A 27,773-nucleotide genomic window follows, 5' to 3' on the forward strand; every position below is an offset into this window, starting at 1 on the left:
GACAGGGCACACCGTTGAAGTGAAAACCAATTCAGGTGACTACCTCGAGGCTCATCAAGAAAATGCCAAGAGTGTCCGAAGCAGTAATCAAAGTAAAAGGTGGCTATGGGGGGACATATTTTCAGTTGTTTCACACTTTTTTGTTAAGTATATAATTCCACGTGTTAATTCATAGTTTTGATGCCTTCAGTGTGAATATACAATTTTCATAGTCATGAAAATACAGAAAGCTCTTTGAATGAGAAGGTGTGTCCAAACTCTTGGTTTGTACTGTAATTTAAACAATTTGTACTAAAAACTTTAATACTAGTTATCTCAAGTTGTACTTATAGCAAAATGATCATTCAGGGCTCAAACTGAAGTGGACAGTTGGGCCAACATACTGATGCACTTCCAGGGTTATATTTCCATAATTTAGGTTTTAACTGAGAGCCTCTAATACAGAGGAAAATGTCAAAAAAAAACAAAAAATAGTTTTGATTTTGGGGATTTAAATTGTGTAAATGTACACTGGTGATGTTAAATCTGTCATGCTCTGCTTTTTCTGATTCAACTGTAACGCTGGGTGCGGGCGGAAGGACGAGGCACGAAGGCCGACGCAGACACAGACGTTACTTTTATTTTTAGTGATATTGCGCAGACAGCGCACATAAAACAGCAAAACACACTAACGTGAGTGACTCAAAGACGAGCACAAGACACTGTTCGAACGCACATTAAATATACAAACCACATAAGCCCCGGGTGATCACGAAAGCCACAGGTCAGGCCGCTGAACACACACACACAACCACACCCACGGAACTACATAGACGGACATAACCAGACGTAGACAACATGAACACACGCCCCAAGGGGAGGGGTCCATGGCTGTAGCGTGACATCAACAGAGTGTTGTCTGACAAAATAAACAATATTGAGCATATACATGGAAGTACTGAAGAGCTCCACAGTATTGTCCACTAGGTGTCCAAGGTCTCTCCAAAGTGCCACGTCTTTATCCAAATGTGCCACACCCTTATCCAAGACGTTATACTATACGGTATACTATACTACACTATAAGAGCATGCTCAACAAAATAATAATGTTGGACATCTTACAGAAAGTTCATTACCTATAGCTTCATTAATAATTCCAAGAGCTATACTCTTGGAACACTTAGAAATGTCCTTATTTTTGAAAGAAAAGCAGTTTTTTTTTTCAATTTAGCTAACATTTGTGACGGGCGGGAGTGAGCAACAAAAAGGAAGCGATCACGCCAAGTCTCAGGGAAAAAGGATGGTTTAACAGAAAGTGTGCAAACCTAAAACCCGTGCAATATCTCCAAATATAATGACCAGCGGTCAACTGGTACAAAGACAAGACATATATAGGCAAAAAAACGACCCTCAGGTGAGACGGATCACGGGCTCCGCCCACCTGAGGGACGCACATGATGTCACCAAACAACAACAACAGCCGCTGTGGACAGAGGCGGCCGGTAGGGGGCCGCCTCACCGTGACAGACCCCCCCCACCAAGCCGCACTTCCGTCCACTGGGTGTGTGGCACACAGCGGCTGCACACAAAACACGAAGGGGCAGGAAGGCAGGGACAGGCATGGACACACCTCCTGAGTCTGGGAGCTGAAACACAAAAACACATTACTCAGCTCGCCTCCCCGGGCGGGACCCTGGACCGACCGGGCCATTAACAACACAAAACCACGCCCCAGTCGGTCACAGGGCCCTCACGCCCTAACCGGCCTTCAGCCGGTGAGCCCCACAGGTGTGAGGACGAGGGGCTACGGCTCCTCTCTCGTCCCTCGTGTATGTGTGTGTGTGCAGGCTACCTCTCCAAGGCATGGCTACTTCACCTCCTGGACCTACCTCCTCCCAGAGCTGACCCCTGCCTTCTGCTAGGGGTCACCCCAGCCTCCTGGGGAGCCAACCCCTCCCGGGGCCTCTCATCGCAAGGTGGACTCCTCCACCCAACCCAGGAGCGCCAGAGACCGAGGCCCAGAGCGCCCCCGATGCGGGCTAGGGAGCAGCCCCAAGGGCCTCCTGGTCACCCCGGGCAGGAGGGAGGATCTCCCTCCTCAGCAGGAGCTTTTCAGACCGGAGCCCCATGGTCCCCAAACATCCGGGGGCCCCAGCCCTCTAGGGAGGGGCTCTTCATGACCAGACTCCGGTCACCCCACAACACAAGGGGGCTCCTGCCAGGTGGAGACCCCCACAAGGTCCAGAAACACCGCCAAGGAGAAGCACCTGCACAGAGAACACAGCACACACACACACACACACACACACACACAACACAAACGCGCCCTACCCTATTCAGGGCCTCCCTCGGGAGCGATGGCCTCCGTGCCACAGCCTATGGCACGGGACCACAGCCGGTCCCCCCCCCCCAAACACACATTTAAGGGGAGGAGCATGCGTAGAATTACATAAAACAAAACAAATCACGCAACACGCTAGGACAAAACAAACACGCAAAGACTAGACAAAACAAATGATGCAAAACAGCAAACGGACAGGATCCCACACATGCGCGCTCTACTCAAACAAACAATGGTGACGCGCCGCTGGAGTCCGCAGTCGCTCCCCACATCAAACACTAGACACATGGGGGAGCGAGGCGACCGTGACAAGCGGCGACTGCGTCACACATAAAACATTCAACGAGTAACACACGCGAGCGACGCACACTGATCCATACATCCGTTCACTCACACACACACCTACACACACGTGTAACCACACAACACGAAGAGCCCGACCGGGGTCGACCGCCCTGGTCACCGCCGTGCTGCACACACACACACACAACGTTTCAGCACGGCGGGGCTCTTCAACAACAAACAAAACACCACGTAGACAAACACTTACCACAAGACATGACCACGAACGAAGGAGAAAGAAAAAGAGACTCGGCGGCTTCCGAAAGGTGGCTGGTCATTCTGTGACGGGCAGGGGTGAGCAACAAAAAGGAAGCGATCACGCCAAGTCTCAGGGAAAAAGGATGGTTTAATAGAAAGTGTGCAAACCTAAAACCCGTGCAATATCTCCAAATCATGGATATAATGACCAGCGGTCAACTGGTACAAAGACAAGACATATATAGGCAAACAAATGACCCTCAGGTGAGACGGATCACGGGCTCCGCCCACCTGAGGGACGCACATGACGTCACCAAACAACAACAACAACAACAGCCGCTGTGGACAGAGGCGGCCGGTAGGGGGCCGCCTCACCGTGACAACATTAAATGCATCAAAAATACACTCTATACATTATTAATGTGGTAAATGACTATTCTAGCTGTAAACATCTGGTTTTTAATGCAATATCTACATAGATGTATGGAGACCCATTTCCAACAACCATCCCTCCAGTGTTCTAATGGTACATTGTGTTTCCTAACTGTGTAAGAAGGCTATTGGATATTTAGAAAACCCTTGAAAACCCTTGTGCAAGTAGGTTAGCACAGCTGAAAACAGTTTTGCTGATTAGAGAAGCTATAAAACTGACCTTCCTTTGAGCTAGTTGAGAATCTGGAGCATTACAATTGTTGGTTCGATTAAACTCACAAAATGGCCAGAAAAAGACAACTTTCAACTGAAACTCGACAGACTATTCTTGTTCTGAGAAATGAAGGCTATTCCATGCGAGACATTGCCAAGAAACTGAATATTTCCTACAATGGTGTGTACTACTCCCTTCAGAGGAGAGCACAGACAGGCTCTAACCAGAGTAGAAGGAGAAGTGGAAGGCCCCGCTGCACAACTGAGCAATAAGACAAGTACATTAGAGTCTCCAGTTTGAGAAATCAACGCCTCACAGGTCCTCAACTGGCAGCTTCATTAAATAGTACCCACAAAACGCCAGTGTCAACGTCTACAGTGAAGAGGCAACTCCGGGATGCTGGCCTTCAGGGCAGAGTGGCAAAGAAAAAGCCATATCTGAGACTGGCTAATAAAACAGACCCTCCAGAAAGTCGCGATGTTGCGATTTGCAACTTCAACGCAACTTCAAGCAAACCCCGCGAATTCAGGGCGGTGTTGCAACTTCAGCCAATCACCGCAACTTTCCCGCAAATTTGACCAATCACTGATGTCGTCTTGATGTGACGTTGACAAACTCCCGCCTTACTTCCGTATATACGTTCAAGAGGAGCAGACTGAAAGCAGCATGAGCGACGAAAATAACGGCAAAAAGATCGGGAAAAGCAGTATCCCGGTACACTACATGAAAGCGGGGATAAACTGTCCAGATCCGACCCGCGAATTGATTATCTATGGCCCCCTGGATGATATTTAATTACTATTAGAACCGGCCCGCAGGCCACAGCCGCCCGATGGTGTTTTGCACGCACAAACACTACATTCCCCACAATGCAACGGTAGCCCGTGAAGTCACTGCAGCGCACGCAAGCGGCGAGGGTCTGAGATAAAGTTTATAAGTTTAAACTTTAAACTGAGATAAAGTTTATTTATCTCTGATCCATATCTATGAGTTACTTGTTCGCTCTGGCGCCAACCACTGGCGATCGATCTCGATATAATACTTAATTTGTGTCCATTTTACAGGCCGCCCGGTAACAACTTACGTTCGCCACCCCCTCCAGGTTCAAATCTCACTCCAAGCGATCTTGAAAAGTTGCCAACCCTGAATAAATAGGTAAATAGATCATTAAAATGGACTACTAAATAGAGGAAACCATACAACATTTACTCCCTATTGTAATGTACTCACAAAAAAGCAAAAACACACCGCAACTTCCATCGCAATTTTTTTGAAAAACACCCGCAACATCAAACATTTTAGCCCGCAACAATCACAAAAAAGGCCCGCGAAATCCTGGGGGGACTGGCTAATGGAATTATGCAAACATGAAAAAAAAGTTATTCCTCTTCCTATGTATTTCATTCATAAGTTTGATGCACTCTTAGAATAGCTACATTTATCTAGAAATGTGACTGTTTTGAAACAAGGAGCAATTGTACAATTAAATGCAATGTTAAATGTTTTGTTGTAAACATAATAGTGTGTGTGTGGACTTCTGTGACTTCGCTGCATTGTTCTAAATTTAAGGGAATGGGCTGTGATTATAATTTAGTTTGTAATTTGCACTATCCTTGTAAAACTACCCTATATAGTCTAGTGTAAAATTCTTAACATCGCTGATAACTAATGATGTATTCAGCAGGCAGGTATATGTCTAAACAGTGAGAGGGCAGGAGGGGAGGGGTTAGTTTGGTTCTCTTTATTGTCCATAGTGACCAAAGTGGAGGCTGTGGAGGCAACAACAAGCTCAATACTTCAAGAGTTCAGTAAACAGCAGTAGTGTTGGGCACAAGTTGGGTGCGTCTCTCTCTAATACCGAATCACAGCACAGAGACTCATCAAGCTCTGCTGGTAGAATGTACTGGGTGAGAGGGAGTGATGATGAGTAACATGCAGCGGATAAAGATACTTAATACATTAGCTAATCAAATTATAAAACTCCTCCTCTCCAAAAGTACATTTAGTTGAAGAGGCATTCTAACAGATAACTAGCTCCTGAATGACTGTAAGAGTACAAACTGCGGGATTCAAGTTTCCATCATTTCTGTTCTTAATTCAGCACATGCTTAATTTTTTCTGTGCTCTCTCTTAACCAAGAGTCATAACTGCTCTACTCTTAACTCATGACCACTAGATGTCATTATCTGTAAGTATAATCCTAATCTTATATGGTTTATTCATACCCATATACTTTTGTATGTTTACAGGCTGTGGTGCACAGCATCGCCATAAAAGAAGTACAGATACAGATAGTAACTGTACACAATCTGGTAAGTAAACATCTCATCACATACACATAGTGTCTCGGGGTGTCTTGTATTGTCCTTGTGATAAGACGGGTCACCTGTCCTCATCAACCCATCCCCCACATCCCCAACACCATCACCACTACATGAGGTAAAATACATGAGGGAAAGTGGGGAACAGGGGTGAGTAATCAGGGAGTGAGATGATACTGTTGGTAAGGAGTGTCTGTGTCCTCCAAAACTGAATAAGAAGCTAATTTAAAAAAGCACAGTGACAAGTTGGGAAAAAGGGTGTGGAGTAGCAGTCTGCAGTGTTTCAATAAACATGACAGTCTTTAAATAAGGACTTTAAATATGGGGGAAAGCAAAGGAGACAAACTAGGCGTGTGTGTGTGTGTGGGGGGGGGGGGGGGGGGGGGGGGCAGTGTGCGTGTCCCTCGGGTGTGCGCCAGTGGCCGTGTCCTTCTGGTGAGGTGCCTAACGCACCATGACAAGTATAACATACTGTATAAAAAATTGCGCTACAAAATGGCTTTTCAGGTCCTTTTTGCATTTAACACTATAATAGAGTGGTTTGTACATAGCCAAGATCCTAAGAGTGTATACTGAGAGAATGTAGCTAATGGAAACATGCAAACATGAAATAAAACATTATTCCTCTTCACTCTCATTCCTCTTCATTATTCCTCTTCACAGAATTACTAGATTTATCTAGAAATGTGACTGAACTGTCCATAGTAAGCAGTTTCAAAACAAACATTTTGGGCTGTGATTATAATTTAGTCTGTAATTTACACTTATCTTTTTACACTAAACTGCCCTATATTGTGTAAAATTAATTTCTCTTAGCTCTTAATGTAGCTGATAACTAATGATGTATTCAGCAGGCAGGTATATGTCTGTTGTGTCTTGAGACTTATGACTTACATACCAGCAGAGGGCGCTCGCGCCTCTAGACAAAGGAATGGAGTTGACGTTTGAAAGTTGACGGTTGGAGATTAAAGAGTACGGTTGAGTTCAGCGTTGTCCTGTCTGATTGCTCGTGACTAAAATTTACATACAACTAATATACCACAATGTCTAAGCAGGGAGAGGGCAGGAGGGGTTAGTTTGGTTCTCTTTATTATCCATAGTGACTAAAGTAATAAAAGAAAAAGCTGTGGAGGCAACAACAAGCTCAATACTTCAAGAGTTCAGTAAACAGCAGTAGTGTTGGGCACAGGTTGGGTGTAGAGGTGATACTCTAATACAGAATCACAGCACAGGGACTCATGAAGCTCTGCTGGTAGAATGTGAAGTGATTACGGCAGCTACCTGTGGGCTTTAAATATTGGGGGATGATGAGTGATGATTAGTGACACACGAGATAAAGATAATAATAATGAGGAGAGGTGGAACAAGTGAGTGGCAGTGAGGGGGGAAGATGAGTGTGTAGGTGTGTCTCTAACAGGCTGGGTCTGACACCAATAGGTATATGTGTTAATTAAGTAACACTGTTTGCATGTTGGGGATTTATTTAAGTGCCAGATTAAACAGAGTTTGAAGAATTTGAAAAGAATAACAATGGCAGTTTAATGTGATTTTGATATTTTAGTAAAATTCTTTTCTTAAAACATAAAATGCTAATTTACATGATGGTTCACATTTGAACAGGTTCCCACTCTCTGCAGTATTTCTACACTGCAGTCACACCAGGAATCAGTTTCCCAGAGTTCACTGTTGTTGGTCTGGTGGATGGAGTACAGTTTGTGCACTATGACAGTAACATCAGGAAGATGATCCCAAAGACAGAGTGGATGGAGAAGAGTGAGGGTGCAGAATACTGGGACGAAGAGACACAGATACAGCAGGGCACTCAGGAGTTGTTCAAAAACAACATTGCTGTGTTAATGGAACGCTTTAATCAGACTAAAGGTAAGAATAATCACACTCACTACACTAATGACTAAGTAGCACCATGGGCCTTAATATTCATTATTCATGTAATAGTGAGTAGTACAAAATGCACTACTCATTCATTACTCATGTAATGTTGAGGAGTGTAACATTAAGTACTCTTGTGATAGTGAGGAGAATAACACATAAACTGCCTGGCAGAAACACCAACAGTTCTGTGATTCCTTTACCACACTGTGCAGGTTCCTTTACCTCACATGCTGCCATTATGTTAATAAATAACTGGCATTAGCGTTAGCAGTGTATCAGCTGAGCATTTATTGATTGGTTTTCAGCAACATAAGTGAAAGACAGTGACATAAGTTTATATATAAGATGAATTAAAGTAAACTTGTGTTCTTTTATTCTTATTGACTCCCCGTTGTGGTCAGAACAGAGAAGAAAATACAGTGCTGAGTCATGGAGTTTGAAATGCTGCCACCTGGTGGATAATATTAAATCAGCGATCGCTGTGCTTGACAGTAATCAAATCTAGAAAACTGGAATTTAAAACTATAATTTCCAAACCTGGAAAGGTGTAGAAATATACTATAATTTTTTTGTGAAAGTATGAATATTCTCTTGAATATAATATAGACATAATTATATAGACTCAAGACTCAAGTTGTCATGTTTCCTTCTACAAATGATGCTTACAGACATGAAGAAAACAAATCGTAGAAGGACTATTCATTTAAAAGGTCTGAAACAATCTTGAAAAAATCTGGTCTTCAAGTGAAAATATTCCAAAAAATGTAGGATAATCAAATAAAACTTGACATTTGTGGTAATATATAAAAAAGATGGCTTAAATACAAGAATGCCTTATTTTATGCTTAAAATGTAAGTAGGACTACAGAATTGCAGTCCTCCCTCTGCTCAGTTCATCAGCACATTACCAGACTATTAAAACCACGCCACTGTAGAGCACCAGCAAAACACACACAGGATCAATAGCACACATCACATGTTGAGGTACTGGTGTTGGCCCAATGAGGTACTGGTGTTGGCCTAATGAGGTACTGGTGTTGGCCCAATGAGGTACTGGTGTTGGCCTAATGAGGTACTGGTGTTGGCCTAATGAGGTACTGGTGTTGACCTAATGAGGTACTGGTGTTGGCCCAATGAGGTACTGGTGTTGGCCCAATGAGGTACTGGTGTTGACCTAATGAGGTACTGGTGTTGGCCTAATGAGGTACTGGTGTTGACCTAATGAGGTACTGGTGTTGGCACTTCATGTGTGGCTTCACATCGCCAAGCAGAGGTTTGAGAAAAAAAAAGACAACAGTTAGTTATTCCAGTGTAAATTAAACCACATATATGCATGTGTAGTTTAATTGCATGTGAAACTAGTATGTTAAATGTTTATGTTAAAATACTAAAACTAGTGAAGATTTCCTTAGATGTGCATAGTTGTGTATTGTGAACTCTCCAGTTTAATGTATGCTAATTGACTAATTAGCTAATTGCTAATTAGTAGATCTGTTTTGTAGGATATAGTGCGACTGCTAAAGTTATAGGATATATGCGACTGCTAAAGTTAATGTGGATTAGCCAATAGACTAATTCAAGCAATATTAGTTACATTACATGTATTATGTGGTTATTTCAACATAACCTGCTGGTGTAGCTAAGACGTTTTTTGGTTGGACATAGACACTGAGTGCAGTATAATGTTGATAATGCAGTCATGTATAATTGTGGAAAACTCAAAGCACTGTTGTAATTTTATTGTGGGACTGAATTACAGCACTAGGCAGACAATGCAGGAGGGTCTTAATGGACAGTTAAAGCTCATTAAGATGGAATATGCAAATTTCAAATAATGGAATATGCAAAAAAATTCTAGTCCATGGTCCAGTAGGCACTTTAGTGCAGCAAGGAGATAACATCTGTACCATCTCCAGTCACAACACCAGTTCCCTACCACCAGACCATGACTGCCTCTCAGTTGTCTGCTCATACAGGGTGACTACAGTGAAATGTTCTCAATTAACACTAGGGGTGCACGATATGGACTAGAATTGCGATGTGCGATAACGTTGTTGGATATCCCGATATCGATGTGAACCACGATAAATTAAGATTAAAATACAGAAATGTAGTGTCTCTCTGAACAGCAGCACGTTAATTTGTTTTGTTTTTTACTGTGTAATGAATCCAGAATAATTCCAAATATTTTGCAGGTTTATTCAACAATAGATTCAATCTAGGTTTATACTTTCACGAGTGAGCGACTCCGCACACCTCGTTAACCTCCGCGAACGGCGGAAGCGTTTAATATTGCCGTGTCACATTCTTTGCAGTGTTGTCTGAAACGATATGTAGGCCTAGTAGTATAAAAAAAACACCCCTCAAATACAGGGGAATGAACTTTTAGCTGACCAATTTTAATGTTGCTTTGTGTTTCAGGTTTGAAAAGTGCTGGAATTTAGGCTAAAGTATTTGAAAAGGCTTGAAATTGTAACTACTTCGTTTCACAACAAATATCTGACTGACTGAACAATTCTCTTGTATTACGTTAACAAATACGAGCCTCTTGTAATTCCAGGACGAAACATGAGAGAACGTGAAGACGTTAAGATTGGGCGTTTTGAAAATAAATATCCATTAAATAATGTGATAAAAAAGCGAATTATTTCGAATCATTTAGAGTATATGTATAAATATTTAATTCAATAACGTGCTGGGAATTATTGAAATGGACCTTGAAAGTGACATACAAGTGCTTGAATTCCACCTTGTATAGGTGTATGAACCCTGCAAACATGACTGTTCTCATTGCGCTGAGACGCGGCACGCGCGAACTTTAAATAATAACATTAAATAATGTGATAAAAAAGCGAATTATTTCGAATCATTTAGAGTATATGTATAAATATTTAATTCAATAACGTGCTGGGAATTATTGAAATGGACCTTGAAAGTGACGTACAAGTGCTTGAATTCCACCTTGTATAGGTGTATGAACCCTGCAAACATGACTGTTCTCATTGCGCCGAGACGCGGCGCGCGCGAACTTACAAAATTCGAGAGGTGCACGACCTCGTGAATCGACAGCGCGCGAGGCAATTGCACACGGGCGAAGCCACCGCGATTACGTTATTTTCGCCTCCCGGACCCTCGCGCCGCATCAAGTGTAAACCAGGCTTAAACCAAATCGCGTGTCTGATGAGCGTGTTCACCCCACTCCAGGGTTGTCAGGTCCTACAAAAGTTTTCCGCACAAAATCTGCCAGTGTAAGTTGTCGGCGGGGGGGGTGTTGCGAGTGTGAACTGGAGACAAATTGAGTATTATATCGCGATCGATTCTTAGTGTTGACTTGTAACTTCCGCAGTAGCCCAACTCAAAAGTAGCCCAAAAAACCGCACCCCGCGGCCCCAGAATTTTTACCCGCGGCTGGATTTTCAAACAAGCCCAATTTGGCGTGAAAACCGCGAACCTGGCAACTCTGCCTCACTCTGCCTCTTGCCTACTTACGTCACGTGATCATAGTCTGCAGCGCAAATAGCTCCCTCTATTGCTGGACGAGGATAACGCAATTTGAGTTTGCTGTTATTCAAGGAGTTATCGTGGCTCTTTCGATGTGTTTATCGTGAAACTTCACATCGCGATAACGATAAAAATACGATTAATCGTGCAGCTCTAATTAACACCCACTGGTATGAGGTGAAATTCGCAGGCAGATCATAATCTGCTGTATATGCAGGACTCACTATTGTGCAAAAACGCTTCCAGCATATAATCTGTCTTGTTTCACCCTGTGCTCACGTCTTGTTGGAGGTGGCATTCTGAACTGTTCTTGGACTGATTGAAGGCTTAGGTTAGGGTTAGGGTCATATGCAAGCGGAGATGCTTAAAATGGCCTACAGTTTTCCTGCTTATCGCCATCACAATACTGCGCTGACACAAAAGTCTCTCATTGACACACCGTGTGCCTGTCTGATCACTGTCTTCAGTAGCTTTGGTCATGTTCCTCGCATCACCACTGACTACCACAAGCATTTCAGAATGGCAGATATGCCAAGTGTCAAGTGTCGGTGAATGTGTCGGAGACGGCTTCAGGCACACGGGATCCCCTAAACAGTGAGTGAAGCACAACCTTTTGAAACATGAGTCTAAATGTGCATCAGGCCTCCATATATCTGTGGTGAAACTCAGGGCTGCAATATCTACAGCCAAGACATGAAATGACATTATACATCTCAGGTAAGCACACATCTGAGAAATGGCGTCTGCTTGAGGTGGTGTTATGTGGCTCAGTTTAATCTATAAGACTACAAATCCCAGCATCCTCCACCACTGAGAACGGCTGGTCATCCAAAGAGATGAATCCCGTTATCTTTTGGGTGATGCATTTTGCTTTGGTACCATCGCTGGTAAACTTATTTGCTTTTTCAAGAGTTCAGCACCAGATGGAGTGGATGTGCTGGGATGTGCTGGGATGGGAGGAAGAACGTTCCTCTTCACTGCTGCTGACATCACTGTGTACTTCTCCTACTCACAATACGCTTCTGGTGTTTGTTTTTAATGATTAATTAAACTTGAAGTACTGTAACTCCTCACAGACAATCCTCCTCTAGTCTAATGAGCAGAAGGATGTCTGAGATAGAGGTCTGCACTCCCGCAGTAATCCCGCGGGACCCGACAGAATATCTTGCGGCGCGGGACAGAATTTAATTGTTATTGGCGGGGGCGGGAGTTGAATTACTCCAGGCGATGCGGGAGCGGGACCACATATACATGTAGAAAAATCCCGCAAATTAATAGTCTAGAAAATTATAATAATAACAACGCAATGATTTCCATGCAAAATGAACAGGATGAAAACAACTAATCATTCAGTAAGTAAGCAATAAACCAATTCAAAATATTGGCTAAGCAACTGATCATGTGAACATGAAGTGTGTCATTTTGTCATTTTGATACAGAAATGGCAGAGACTGTAGACCAGGGGTCGGCAACCTTTGAGACATGGAGTGCCAACTTTAACATGTCCAGTCAATGAGTGTGCCACTATGGCCGCGAGTTTAAATTGTTGACCGAGGAGGGGGGGGAGGTGTAAATGGACACAAATTAAGTATTATATCGCGATCGATCGCCAAGTATAAACGCCTCCGCCGTTCGCGCGAGGTGTGCGTGCGGAGTCGCGCGCTACGGTCACTCGCGAAAGTATAATCCATTAATATAATAATTTATATTATATTACATATATTTTTGCTGATGCTGGTCCAGCGTGTCACGTGTCAGTGACTATGCCTCGGCGTGCCATAGGTTGCCGACACCTGCTGTAGACGGTCAACCGTCTATTTAAAATTCTATTAAAACAGGCGAATACACCACAATTAAGCAAACTACAGGAAAGTCTGATGTATGGAAGTCATATTCCATTGTAATTAATGGAGATGGAAATCGGCTTGTTGTGATAGATGTCAGAAAGTGTTGGTGTACGTCACCTGACGGGATGTGTTTGGACTGTGCTAAGAAATGGGACAGCGCGATCCAGGGGTGGGACGCGATTTAAAAAATGTATCGAATTAATCGGAAGCTTTGTAATTAATTAATCGAAATTAATCGCATTTTAATCGCATTTCAGTATTTAACATGAGAAATATTAATTTAAGTTTGAATGATGAATGAATCAATGAACATAATCAAACTTCATTTATTTTTCCACCAGTCTACTACACAGACCAATATATGAGTGCAGAAAACAGTTCAGAACATTGGAAATTCTGACCAAAAATGTTATTTAATTTTGGGAGTTTTGCTCAGGATATTGGAAGAATTGAAGTAAATCAGAAGATGTTTTTTAATACCATTTTAGATGGTATACTTTTCTTAAATTTCCCAGGCCTCTGCCACAGGCATCTCCATAGTGCCTAGAAGTGGTCTTCTGCATGCTCAAAGCAAATGACTGGATCTTCCATTCATCATCTATAATATGAGCTGTCACACCAAGATCATTCTTGTTGCTAACAGAGGTCCAGTGATCCCCAGTCAGAGCCACATTTGTGGCGCTCTTCACAATAACCTGTTTTACTTCCCTTTCACAATAACCTGTTTTTTTTCCCTCGTTCTTACGTACGAGGTTAAGAAGTACTTGGTGCTAAGAACGTTTTGGGAAACTCACCCCTGGACGGTAGTTCATAACTTGCATCAGTTGACGCAATGTGCAGCGCTTCTTGTAAGCCTTTATCTTCGACCACAGAGAGCGAACAACACAAATAATATGACGCGTCATGTATAAACGCGTGCGGAGTCGCGCGCTACGGTCACTCGCGAAAGTTTAATCCAGTCTTAATGGTCCAATGAAGGTACTTTAAAAACCAGGACATTTCCTCACTTTAAAAAAAACCCGGGACGACCGGGACAGGATGTGAAATGCGGACGTTTAGGTCACCCTATCGTACTAGGAATACATTTAGCAGCTAAGTTATCATTACTGACCTGCGCGTTAAGCTGGGCGTACACTGTGCGATTTTTGGCCCATTTTCAGCCGATTTTTCACTCGTTTCGGCTCAATCGCGTGTCGTGCATCGTATAGTTTACACAGGTAAACGAGGAGCGTTTCACACCTCACGACCAACTCCCGATCAGAAATCGCAGCGTCGCAAGAATATCAAACATGTTTGAAATTCAAATCGCTCCTCGTGAGAGTATCGCACTGTTGAAGCAGCTCCACGAGCCGACTCTCCGCAACGAGTTAGTCGTACAGTTTGAGCTGGAGCTGAGTACACGATTTAAAATATCGCACAGTGTACGCCCAGCTTTAGCTGCAACATGTTTTGCGTTGAGGTGGTAACGAAGGGTGGAAGTGCTCCTGTGATAAGCGAACTCCTTCCTACATAAAGTGTAAATAACACTATTTTTGTTTGAACTTCCATCTGGAAGTTTCTTATATTTAAATTTCCCATCCACCAGCGTAGCCTCTTCAGTCATCTGCATCATGCTCATCTTATCGTGCGTCCATATAATCTGTACGCCTGGAACTCGTGCACTGAGAAACATTCCACGATGCAAAAGTGTATCGTGCGTTAAAATGCGTTAATTTTTTTAGTGTGTTAATTTTCCTGTAATTAATTAATCGAAATTAACGCGTTAAAGTCCCACCACTAATTAATACATAAGAAGATTTCAAGTACTAAATCTAATTAATTCAATTCATATTAGGATTGTGGGCGGGGGCGACAGAAATATATATGTGGCGGGCGGGTGCGGGATTAAAACAAGCGCTTTTTTGGCCGGTGCGGGCGGGAGCGAGATTAAAACAAGCAGGTGCGGGCGGGAGCGGGATGAAAACAAGCGATTTTTTGGCGGGAGCGGGTCTAAAACAAGCGGGAGCGGGCGGGAGCGGGATTAAAAAAGCAGTCCCGCGCAGACCTCTAGTCTGAGACACCCGTCCTTGAGTTGTCCTCACACGCTTTAAAATACTTCCACACAGACCACATGTCTGCTGCTGCTACATCTTGTAGTAAAATTGTTTGCAGTTCTTTAGGGAGGATGGAGCATGAGAAAGAGAGAGAGTGAGAGAAAGAGAGATGGAGCATGAGATGAGAGAGAGGGAGAGAAAGAGAGATGGAGCATGAGATGAGAGAGAGGGAGAGAAAGAGAGATGGAGCATGAGATGAGAGAGAGGGAGAGAAAGAGAGATGTAGCATGATATGAGAGAGAGAGAGAAAGAGAGATGGAGCATAATATGAGAGAGAGGGAGAGAAAGAGAGATGGAGCATGAGATGAGAGAGAGGGAGAGAAAGAGAGATGGAGCATGATATGAGAGAGAGGGAGAGATGGAGCATGAGATGAGAGAGAGGGAGAGAAAGAGAGATGTAGCATGATATGAGAGAGAGAGAGAGAGAAAGAGAGATGGAGCATAATATGAGAGAGAGGGAGAGAAAGAGAGATGGAGCATGAGATGAGAGAGAGGGAGAGAAAGAGAGATGTAGCATGAGATGAGAGAGAGGGAGAGAAAGAGAGATGGAGCATGAGATGAGAGAGTGAGAGAAAGAGAGATGGAGCATGAGATGAGAGAGAGGGAGAGAAAGAGAGATGGAGCATGAGATGAGAGAGAGGGAGAGAAAGAGAGAGAAATAGAGCATGGCATGCTTGCGTGCAAGAGAGAAACATGTATGTAAGTATATTTATGAATAACATGGCGCACATTTATGGAATAGTATATATTTATAAATAATAGTGCACATTAATGAAATAATAGTGTACATTTATGAATTTATGAATTTACTTTAGTAATGTAGTGTATTAAAAAGGCTAGCAGTAGAAATGAAAATTAAATGGACGTTTATTGTCATTACCCATTGTACTTGTACAGTTGCACTTGGTGCTAATAGGAAAAAGGAAAATGTAACAAATTGAGAGGAGCATCAATACAATGTTAATAATTTAAGTTTTACCGTGTACTATTCTACAAATGTACGACATCTGCAGCATCAGTTATTGCACAATGTTTACAATAGCAGTATCAGTGTTTACACTTGACCAGTTTGGACAAAACCACGTCTGCCTGCGGATGAGCTGTTTGGTTTTGTTTAACAGATATGGCCCTGTTGTAAAAACTGTTTTTAGATGGTTTGTCTTTGTTTTTGTTTGTCTGTAACATCTGAGGGCAGCAGTTCAAACCTCCAGTGTCCTGGGTGTGTACTGTCCTTGATAATAGTGTGGGCCCTCATGAGACAGCGAGTGCTGTAGATGTCCTGCAGGGACGGGAGAGTGTCTGATGATCTGGGCCGTGTTGATGACCCTCTGAATGGACGTTTTGTGTGCTGAGGTACAGCTGGAGAACCAGACACAGATGCAGTACGTCAGCACGTTCTCCACAGAGCAGCGGTAGAAGACAGTCAGCAGTTTCTTCTCCAGATTCAGCTTCTTAAGGATCCTCAGGAAATAGAGACACTGCTGGGCTGTCTTCACCACCGCTGAGATGTTAGAACCTCATCTGAGATCTACGTCCATATACACCCCCAGGAGATCAGTGTAACCAGAGTAGTGTCAGCGGTGAATGTGATTGTGACGTCTGAATGTCTGCCGACACAGTGTAACATGTCCAGTGTGTAGAGGAGTGGGCTAAGCACACAGCCCTGTTGTAACAACATACACTGTGGAGTGGGGACACAGACACAAACACTGAGGAGAGCGAGATTTATTAAGGGGAATCCCATAATCACGGTCGTAATGGCAGGCACGGGTCATATCATAAGGGCAGTCCGAACAAGAAAGGTAAACGGGCATGAAAACACAAGGAGTACTAACGGTAATGGGAAGAACATAAGAAAGAATACACGAATGATCAAAGAACAATACTCACAAACCAGAACAAAATAACAGAGATTGCAAGGTCACACAGAGCACCAATGAACAAAACAACCGATAACGTCTAGGGAAACGCAGGGACTATAAATACGCAGAACTAACAAGACACAGGTGGAAACACTGATGACACGGGCATGACAGACAGAGGGAAACCATGGAAACGGATAACAAGGCGGGGTCGACAAGCAGGGAAACACCACAGGCACGAGGAACAGGGGACGGGAGTGACAGCTAGAAGAGGGGGTGGAGCCCTACGTGACACCTGTTGGGGTCGGTGCTGAGAGCTGATGAAAGATGTGAGCTGACTGTACACGGTCTGAGAGGAAGTTCCTTAGACAACTGCAGATAGTGTGTGGAAGACCAACGTCCATTAGCTTAGCAGTCAGTGTGTGTGGGAGTGTGGTGTTGAAAACAGAGCTAAACTCAACAAAGAGCATCCTAGCATAGCGCCCCTGTAGTTCAGGTGGGAGATGGTGGTATGGAGCGCTGTTGTTATGGCGTCTTCCATTGACCTGTTTGCTCTGTATGTCAGGGCGACTGGTCTGAAGTCATTTAGGGTGCCGGTGCTGGTCCGTTTTGGTATTGGCACTATTGTGGCTGAGTTCAGGCATGGTGGGATGATGGACTGGGATAGAGAAGCATTGAAGATCTTGGTGAAGACTCCAGAGTCTTCACCTCCTTCATTGTGCTTCTCACATCATGTTCTGTGAAGATGTTGCAGCTGAATGGTGGAACTGCTGCTGTTTCTGATCTTTCCACACCGAAACGTGACCAGTGGTTCAGCCTCTCTGCCAGAATTGGGTCATCAGTCTTTGTGGTGTTGATGGGCTTGTAGTGAGTGAGATGCTGGACCTCCTGTCACACTTGCCTTACATTGTTGGTGATGAAATGGTCCTCTATCTGTCTTTTGTCTTCCATTTTGGCGTTCCTAATCCCCCTCTTCAGGTCAGCTCTGGTGGTGCTGTACTGTACCTCATCACCAGACCTGAAAGCTGTCACGTTGTCTCAGAAGGACTCAGACTTCTTTATTCATCCAGGGTTTCTGGTTGGAATAAACCCGACAGCGTTTGTCCACAGTGATGTTTTCTACACAGAAGTTGATGTAGGAAAACACAGAGTTGGTCATGGGAGATTGACCCGCTGACCTCTTCCTCACTCACATGTTGTCTATGTTAAGGTTCATTATGTGGTTAATGATGTGGTTAACGGTAAAGACATTCTAAAGGACCCATTATGTGAAACATATCAGGAACAAAAGCATAAACACTAACACCTCAGCACAGCTACAGTGGTCACGTCCAGCGTGACGTGGTGAGAAGAGCAGCTGTGACTGACCAGGTGTGTCACACGGCTGTTGCTGTAAGACGTGAGAACACACACTGAGAAACACTCCTGTCTCCACACACTCAGAAACACTCCCGTCTCCACACACGGAGAAACACTCCCGTCTCCACACACTGATAAACACTCCTGTCTCCACACACGGAGAAACACTCCTGTCTCCACACACTGAGAAACACTCCTGTCTCCACACACTGAGAAACACTCCTGTGTCCACACACTGAGAAACACTCCTGTCTCCACACACTGAGAAACACTCCTGTCTCCACACACGGAGAAACACTCCCGTCTCCACACACTGAGAAACACTCCTGTCTCCACACACTGAGAAACACTCCTGTCTCCACACACTGAGAAACACTCCTGTCTGCACACACTGAGAAACACTCCTGTCTCCACACACGGAGAAACACTCCAGTCCTCTACACTCATTTCTGATGCTGCTCTAGGAACCTTGTTGCTGGTCTTTGTTTTTGTTTGTAAACATTCCACAAGTTTTCTGCTGTTTCACAGCTCATGTTTTCAAAACAGAGAGGATGTTTGTAAACGGTGCTTTGATCCTGCAGCTGGGATGTTCTAGAATCTGATGTTGTGGAATCTGATGTTCTAGAATCAGCTGTTTGTGCTCTTGTGTTAACGACACTACACAGGCAGCACAAGACAATATGGAAGCTTTATAAGTGCATCTGATAACCCTCCTTATAGGTGTATCTGATAACCCTCCTTATATGTGTATCTGATAACCCACCTTATAGGTGTATCTGATAACCCTCCTTATAGGGGCATCTGATAACCAACCTTATAGGTGTATCTGATAACCCTCCTTATAGGAGTATTTGATAACCCTTCTCATAGGTGCATCTGATAACCCACCTTATAGGTTTATCTGATAACCCTCCTTATAGGTATATCTCATAACCCTCTTTATATGTGTATCTGATAACCCTCCTTATAGGTGTGTCTGATAACCCTCCTTATAGGTTTATCTGATAACCCACCTTATAGGTTTATCTGATAACCCTCCTTATAGGTGTATCTGATAACCCTCCTTATAGGTATATCTGATAACCCTCCTTATAGGTGTATCTGATTTTCTAATTAGGGATGCACTGGCTGATGCTGACATACTGTAAACAACATATTTCAGAGAACCACTATGATAAACACAGCAGGCATTTGTTTGTTTTTAGGATCAGCATAAAAAAGAGGCATACTCTATTTATATTTGTTTTTCATTTACGACTGCAAAAGACAGCCCAGAGACCGCTCTCTAAGAGACCCCTGTTACAAACGCACAAAGCGTCTGCAAAAGAGAGCTAATTCTCCACTCCGAACTCTCATCTTTTATACTTTTAATCATCAATACACACAGTGTCCACAAGGTGAACATGAGGTGATTAACTAAATGTGATTGGACAAAACATGACATGATCAACACTGATTTGACAGATGCATATTGGCCTCTCCCCTCGCATGCCCTATCCACGCTCAGCATCCTCGTGATGGCATGATGGACTGAGTGTTGCTGTGGTCCCTTCCAAGTTGAGATTAGGGGCCTCCAACGAGGTCAGTTTAGGAACACCAGAGGAACATCAGATTAGGACTGAGCCGAGGCCGTCCAGAGAGAACACAAACACATCTGAGGCCTAATGAAGTCACGAGGATGGCTTCAGTGCCATGATTAACACATTTATATGTAAAAGAGCTCTAACATATACATCTAATGTGTTTAATGTATATTATGAAAGCCTGACATAAAGGGAAATCATAACATTTCCATCACATTTCCCTCCTTTTAGACTTGCAACAACTCCACATGGCTTCATGTACTCTTTCCACCTGTTGCCATTTCACATCAGCTACACTGCTGCCACCTACTAGTGGTGGGGAAACATTGATCTTATTATTCTTTATATCAGTGTTTTTCAACCTTTATTGAGCCTTAGCACTTCTGTGGCACACCACCATTCAAAGTTACTAAATGACACATTGTAGCTTAATGCAGCACATATAATAACAATATAATTTCTGAATTTACTCACGTAGTGTGAAACCTGTGCCTGTTTAGATGAACACAAAGCTGATGTCCTGGTGGGGATCAAAGAGAGACACACAAAGCTCTTCCTCAGTCTCTGATTCCTCACACTGCTCTCAGTCTCTCTCTGTTTTTAGTTTTTATAGCAGTCATGCTTGAAAAGCTCAGCTCACATAGATGTGTTGTGGAAAATGGGAGCAACGTTGAAATAGTTCTGTTTGTCAGAATAAGAAACTCTTTAGCAGCAGTCAACCAAAAACTCTCCAAAGACAGATCAGTAAAGTTTAGCTTTAAACTGCGGTCTTGTCTCAGTCCGGTTAGTTCCTCCTGCTCCTGCAGTCATGTGCTTTCTGCTGCTGAGCTGTGTGGGTCCCTAACCCAGTCAAGGGATTCAGTGAGGGTTGAGGGTAAATAAAATGACTTCTCCTCAAGGGTTTTCAAATGTTTGCCTGTTACCTCACACAGTGCAGCAGTGTTGACATCTTCTTGCCAAGGTTGGCACTTTCAGGATGTTGTTCCCCGAGGTGCAACTTTGAACGTCATTCATCTATTTTGTCTGTGCTTGTGAGCAGGTTTTCATTTTGGCCTTGCAGCCGCGTGTTATGTTCATTCAAATGATGAAATATTCCTGCCAGGTGTGCCAGCCTTGCACACCTCTCATCACCTGCAAGCAGTTTTGCATCATCCCAACTCTCATCGCTCAGAAACATTTGAAGTTCGTCCCACAGCTCATACACATGGGCCATCACTTTACCACGCGAGCCATTAGACCTCTGAATGGAGCAATAAGTTTGTAAGCTCTGCTCCCATCTCCCCACATAAAGATGCACATGTGCGGCTTTTCAGGGGTCTTGACTTTACCATCCACATGACATCATCCAACACGAGCTGGGGCTGCTGGTGAAGTGTGTGTCAGTACCAGCTGGGTGTTTCTCCTGAACTAACGAGGCCTCTGGTGCATCAGACCATGACTGCTGCTACGTCAGTGCAGACACTCCTGCAGTTTCCCCACTGAAGGCCTTTTAGTTCAAGATATTCTCATGTGACCTGAAACATTCCTCTCCTGTTGTTTTCTGCCAGTGCTTTGCAAAATAGGAAGTTTTTTATTCTGATCGCATTTCCATCCACAAAATGGGGTTTTTAGAGGGATTTTAGCTACTTCTTTAACTGCATCAGGTCCGAGCATCTCATTCACGAGGGCTTTGCAGGCAGGTAGTATTAATGTCTGACACAGTGTGTGGCTTTTTTGACTACGAGAATCATGAATCACGAGACAGAGATGGATCCATATGCAGGTATTATATTCTTTAATTAAAGGGGCAGGGCAAGGACAGTGTAGGCAATAAACAGCCAAAAGGGTCAAAAATCCAGATATCCAAAATCAGCAAATGTACAAGAGGGCGAGACAAGGGCAGAAAAGACAGGCAGAGATCACACACTAGAAAACAGGCTGAGATACAGAACGCTTGGTGTGCGGACACTGAGGAAGGACAATACTTCACAAGGTGGAGATGAACCAGGAGGGGTGTGTGTACAGAGTGATTAGTTGATTGGAAACAGCTGTGGTGGGGAAACCATGGCAACCCTAGAATTGCAGGGAGGTGGCCCTCTGGAGGTGAGAGAGGGAACTGCAGACACTGACAGGAGTGACGTCCTATATGTTTGATTTGAGTGGCAAATGCAGGGTGGAGGCAGCAGTATGTGTGGACATCAACACCTTTAATGAAGGAACCTCTGTCATGATGATCTGGAGAGATTGTGGCTGCAGAGGAGTTATTACTGTCAGTGTAATGAAGGAGGAAGATATGCTCAGAATATCAGAAGCGCAGGCTGACACATCTGTCACGTCTGCCAGTGCGACACATGAGCACAAGACTGAGCTGAAGCTGAGAAGACACCAGCAGGAAGTGTGTGAGGGAGCTACATGTGGACCAGAGATGTATGAGGAGTTTGTGAACAGGACTGTGTAGCTGCTGCAGGACACACGTACCACAGTCTAGGGTGACAGTTCTACAGGGTGCAGTGTGTGTGCTCATGTGTTTGTGTTTTATTGAAGCCAAACATAGTTTAGTCATCGCATTGTTCTATATTGCTATTTATATTGGTTTCAGTGCACAGCAGAGTTGTAACAGTTTTGAGGGGTTTGAGTACTTGAAGGACCTCCACTACCACCTTCATGAATGATCTCCACTATCACCTTCATGAATGATCTCCACTACCACCTTCATGAATGATCTCCACTACCACCTTCATGAATGATCTCCACTATCACCTTCATGAATGATCTCCACTACCACCTTCATGAATGATCTCCACTATCACCTTCATGAATGATCTCCACTACCACCTTCATGAATGATCTCCTCTATCACCTTCATGAATGATCTCCACTACTACCTTCATGAATGATCTCCACTATCACCTTCATGAATGATCTCCACTACCACCTTCATGAATGATCTCCTCTATCACCTTCATGAATGATCTCCACTACCACCTTCATGAATGATCTCCACTATCACCTTCATGAATGATCTCCTCTACCACCTTCATGAATGATCTCCTCTATCACCTTCATGAATGATCTTCTCTACCTCCTTCATGAATTATCTCCTCTATCACCTTCATGAATGATCTCCTCTATCACCTTCATGAATGATCTCCTCTATCACCTTCATGAATGATCTCCTCTATCACCTTCATGAATGATCTTCTCTACCTCCTTCATGAATGATCTCCTCTATCACCTTCATGAATGATCTTCTCTACCTCCTTCATGAATGATCTCCTCTATCACCTTCATGAATGATCTCCTCTACTACCTTCATGAATGATCTCCACTACCACCTTCATGAATGATCTCCACTATCACCTTCATGAATGATCTCCTCTATCACCTTCATGAATGATCTTCTCTACCTCCTTCATGAATGATCTCCTCTATCACCTTCATGAATGATCTCCTCTACCTCCTTCATGAATGATCTCCTCTATCACCTTCATGAATGATCTCTACCACCTTCATGAATGATCTCCTCTACCACCTTCATGGGATCATCATACAGTGTGACTGTCTCTGATGTTTGTTTTTAAGGTCTTGTCTGGTAGTGTTGAACATACAGCTGCCTGCTGCTCAATATGGAGCTCCATCGTGTCATCAGTGGAGTTGCAGCTTGTCGTGATGTCGTGTATGAGTTTGTGGGTCTGTTGCTGTAGCGTTTCTCACTCCATCTGAAGCACATGAGCACCTGTTGTGCTTCAGTAGAAGAAAGAAACTGCCTGTCTGGTCCATCTGGATCACTAAGATTCCCCTCTGGTGATGCTAAATTAATCACATGTGCAAATGATCTGTGGCCCCAGTCCAGCTTTGTCACTGCATTTACTTGGTTTTTGGCATTATCTGTGGTGACTTCCACTATGAAACTGCTGCTGTCAGTACCTGCACCAGATATATGCTCATGTGACTCATAGAGAGGGCATGTCTATAGATTTATGCTCGTGTGACTCAGAGGGCATCTGTAGATTTATACTCATATGACTCTCATAGTGATTTTGTTCTTGTTCATACAGTTCTGACATGATCCTTGTACTGAAGTGTAAGCACAAGGGGATTTTGTAGTGTGGATCAAACACTTTAATCATATTTTTTAAACCCTTTGTCCAGATTTAATGAAACTGAGACCACAGGCTAAGAATACAGTACACCTAGACAGTAAAGTACAGTTGAGCGTAACTACACACAGGAGAACAGACAGGCCAGTAAGGAGAATCACACTAAACCCCAGAGAGCAGAGAGTAGACAGATACATACACAGCTGGGGGCCTGGCCGTCTGGTGTTACCGCTAACATACACACAAACAGATTAAAGATACACACATGAGCTGATCTCATTTTATAGCAGCAGGCACTATAATATCATTATGTTTGTGTTTCTGCAGGTGTCCACTCGGTGCAGTGGATGTACGGCTGTAAGCTGGATGATGATGGAACCAAGAGAGGACACATGCAGTACGGTTATGATGGAGAAGACTTCATCAGTCTGGATATGAACACTGCCACCTATATTGCCCCAAATCCTAAAGCTTTTATTACCAAAAACAAATGGGATGATGTAAAAGAAGGTTCTCGAATAAAGGCCTACCTAGAGAACACCTGTATTGAGTGGTTACAGAAGTATGTGGATTATGGTAGAGACACTCTGGAGAGGAAAGGTAGAGTGTGATCTGCTCTGTTAGTGGAACTGCACCTGCTGTTCACACACACTGTATTCCCCCTCATCACTGTAACCCTGCTGTTCACACACACTGTATTCCCCCTCATCAATTTTCACCCTGCTGTTCAGACACACTGTATTCCCCCTCATTACTGTAACACTCCTCACCACAATATTATAGTAATCTTACTCTTATCTTCTCATTTGCACTCTCTTCTCTCTCTCTCTCTCTCTCTCTCTCCCTTTCTCTCTCTCTCCCTTTCTCTCTCTCTCAGACCCTCCTGAGGTGTCTGTGTATCAGAAGGGCTCTTCTTCAGCAGTGTGTCATGCTACAGGTTTCTTCCCCAAAGGAGTAACAATTTCCTGGCAGAAGGACGGAGAGGATGTGAATGAGAACGTGGAGCTCACAGAGCCGCTACCCAACCATGATGGATCCTTCCAGAAGAGAAGCATTCTGACCATCTCACCTGAGGATCAGAAGAATCATAAATACACCTGTGTAGTTCAGCACAGTGCACTGGAGAAAGATATTGTGATGACACTTCCAGAGGGTAAAAGCTTTGAATGTTCATGTTGAAATAATTTATGATACAACAGTTGTAGGATTTACAGTGGTGTAACACTATGACATTTCAGGTGGAGTGTCCATTGATGTCATCATTGGTGTAGCTGTGTCTCTTCTCCTGGTCCTCATTGGCTGTGTTGGATTCTTCATCTGGAGGAAGAAGAAGAAGAATGGTGAGAGATGAAGGAGACACATGTGACGTCCTTAAGAACGGCTTCACATTTACGTGGCTACCAGAGTGGATTCTGCATATATTTCATACCTAAAATAGATCATTGGTTACTAATCTGATACCAAGTGTATTTGGATACCATACCATAGTTTACTACACTGAACTTTACCTTTATTTGTTAATTGCATTTTCATAGAATTTATATTTGCAGTTATATCAAATTGACTATACACATTGTTTGTATAATAATTCCATTTGATGTCACTTGTCTTTCAGACTTCAAGCCTGTTGCGGGTGAGTCTTTATGATATCTGTATTATATTCATCATATTTTTAAGTCTCAGAGTGTTGAACATGTTTGTTAATGTACTGTGTGTTTTACAGCCTCTGATGGAGAACGATCATCCACCAGCTCAAATGACCAAACACCTTCACACTGAGTGGAGAGAGTGAGTCTGTTTACACTGTGATGTCATATCTAACAATCTGTGTGTGTCCACCACAACCACCAGCTCTCTGTGTGCAAGATGACTGTGTGTAATCTACCATTACATCATACTGTTATTTATGTGTGTTTGTCAGAGGAAAGGAGAGATGATGGAAGAAGAGAGAGGAAGATCTGGTGGATCTGAAGGGATCACTCAAACAGCTCTTACATCTCTCACACACACACACACACACACACACACACATACTTGCAGATATGTCATCTCCTTTATCACTGTAGAACTCTGGTCTTCATCACACCTGTCACATTAGGGGGAACATGGTTTAATAGTGCTGTGCTTACACTGATGAGCTATGATTATGGATATGTTAATCTGAGTAAAGGGATTAATGGGATTTTGAGTTCTGAGAGTTTCGTAGTTATTTTGATTGTTTCTCATGACTGCTGTAATGTATCACGCTCAGGACTGTGAGTCTTACTGATGGGATTGTGTCTGGCTTTTATAAACAGATAGTGGTTTTCATAGTTCAAAATAATGAAACATACAGAACAGTTTTCTGTCTTTAATTCTGTAACTATCTTGTTACAGTGATTTTATTTTATGCAGTTCAGCAGAGCTTTCTACAGCCAATTAAAAATTGTATTTGATCAGTTTCGGTTTGTGATTCAAACCGTTTTGACATATTGGGTTACCAGAGACTGAGGAGAGACACAGTTTGTACCAGTCACTGTAATTCATGGTCATTCCCCAACAAAACTGGAGCTTCTGATCAGTTATGATGAACAGACCCAGAGATCACAGACCCACACTGTTGTCAGATCATCAGACCGCACTGGTCAGCTAAAACCTAATTGGGTAAACTCAACATACTGGAGACACTGTCTGGAACACATATTGTAAACCCTCTTCTCTGCTTCAGGATGGCTGTATGAGGCTCTGTTTGTACACTTGTTCTCTGTTTTCAGTCACATTTAGTTTATTGATGTCACATTTCCTTTCTGATGAATGTAACATTTGAATTAAAACTGGGCCATTCAAATTTCACTAGATTTACCAAACAAGTAAAGAACTGATTAACTATATATGATTATTGAAACTTTTAAATTGTAAACTTTGCTAAATTATTTAAATGACCTTACTCAGGTGTGTCCATGCTAGTTTATGGAAAGACAATCTGACAATCTAAAAGGTGTTTGGCCCAAAGTTCATATAATGTAATTATCCAGATTGGTTTTTAACTACAATTTTATGAGTGTAAATTAATTGGAATTAACAATAAAGAAAATAAAAGATTAAACAGACTCATTATTATCTACAGAAGCTTCTAATTGTTTTCCTCTACAAGATCATCATATTCTGAAGTGTAATGTGTATAATTAAAAGACATAAACAGCATTGCTAGTGTTTTCAAAGAGAATTTCAAAGAGACAGAAAATTGTTTTCATCTCTCCTCAGCTGTGTTCATATTTACCACAGTCCCCTCAATACAGGTGTATGACCAGTAGGATGTAGCTGTACCCCTATGTTCACATATCCACCCATCCTTTATCTTTACTGCTTAATCCCACTAGTCATGGTCACGGAGCATCATCTGATAAAGGCAGGGTACACCATGGACAGGTCGCCAGCCCACCACATGGCCAACACACACTCACACCTACAGGCTATTTAGAGTGTGTCTTAATGATTAGGGTGTGTATATACCCTCACACACCTGTGTCTAATGATCAGGGTGTACATATACCCTCACATGCGTCCAATGATCAGAATGTAGATATACCCTCACACACCTGTGTCTAATGATCAGGGTGTAGATAAATCCTCACATGCCTGTGTTCAATGATCAGAATGTAGATATACCCTCACCTGTGTCTAATTATCACGGAGCATGATGTTAAATACTCTACACTGTCCTCTAAAGGAGGGGGTGCTGAGCAAAAA

At 43.1% G+C, this 27,773-nt stretch overlaps 1 protein-coding gene and 1 long non-coding RNA gene across 2 annotated transcripts in view; one reads left to right on the top strand and one right to left on the bottom strand.

Annotated features, from left to right (window-relative positions):
* Nucleotides 1-3,977: 3,977 nt before the first annotated feature.
* LOC143510006 (class I histocompatibility antigen, F10 alpha chain-like) lies at nucleotides 3,978-27,092 on the top strand. Its single transcript, XM_076998959.1, has 9 exons — nucleotides 3,978-4,661; nucleotides 5,756-5,818; nucleotides 7,448-7,708; nucleotides 24,372-24,644; nucleotides 24,922-25,197; nucleotides 25,283-25,384; nucleotides 25,660-25,677; nucleotides 25,768-25,832; nucleotides 25,966-27,092. The coding sequence occupies exons 3-8, from the start codon at nucleotides 7,570-7,572 to the stop codon at nucleotides 25,821-25,823; spliced, it is 864 nt and encodes a 287-aa protein (XP_076855074.1). The 5' UTR covers nucleotides 3,978-4,661; nucleotides 5,756-5,818; nucleotides 7,448-7,569; the 3' UTR covers nucleotides 25,824-25,832; nucleotides 25,966-27,092.
* LOC143510009 (uncharacterized) overlaps nucleotides 24,975-27,773 on the bottom strand; it is a 32,839-nt gene continuing 30,040 nt past the window's right edge. The window contains exons 2-3 of the long non-coding RNA XR_013129862.1: nucleotides 25,257-25,361; nucleotides 24,975-25,113 (exon numbers count right to left, since the gene is read on the bottom strand). This is a non-coding gene — a long non-coding RNA (uncharacterized LOC143510009). The remainder of the gene's footprint in view (nucleotides 25,114-25,256; nucleotides 25,362-27,773) is intronic.

The sequence above is a fragment of the Brachyhypopomus gauderio genome, chromosome 3, assembly GCF_052324685.1.
Source record: "Brachyhypopomus gauderio isolate BG-103 chromosome 3, BGAUD_0.2, whole genome shotgun sequence".
Lineage (NCBI taxonomy): Eukaryota > Metazoa > Chordata > Actinopteri > Gymnotiformes > Hypopomidae > Brachyhypopomus > Brachyhypopomus gauderio.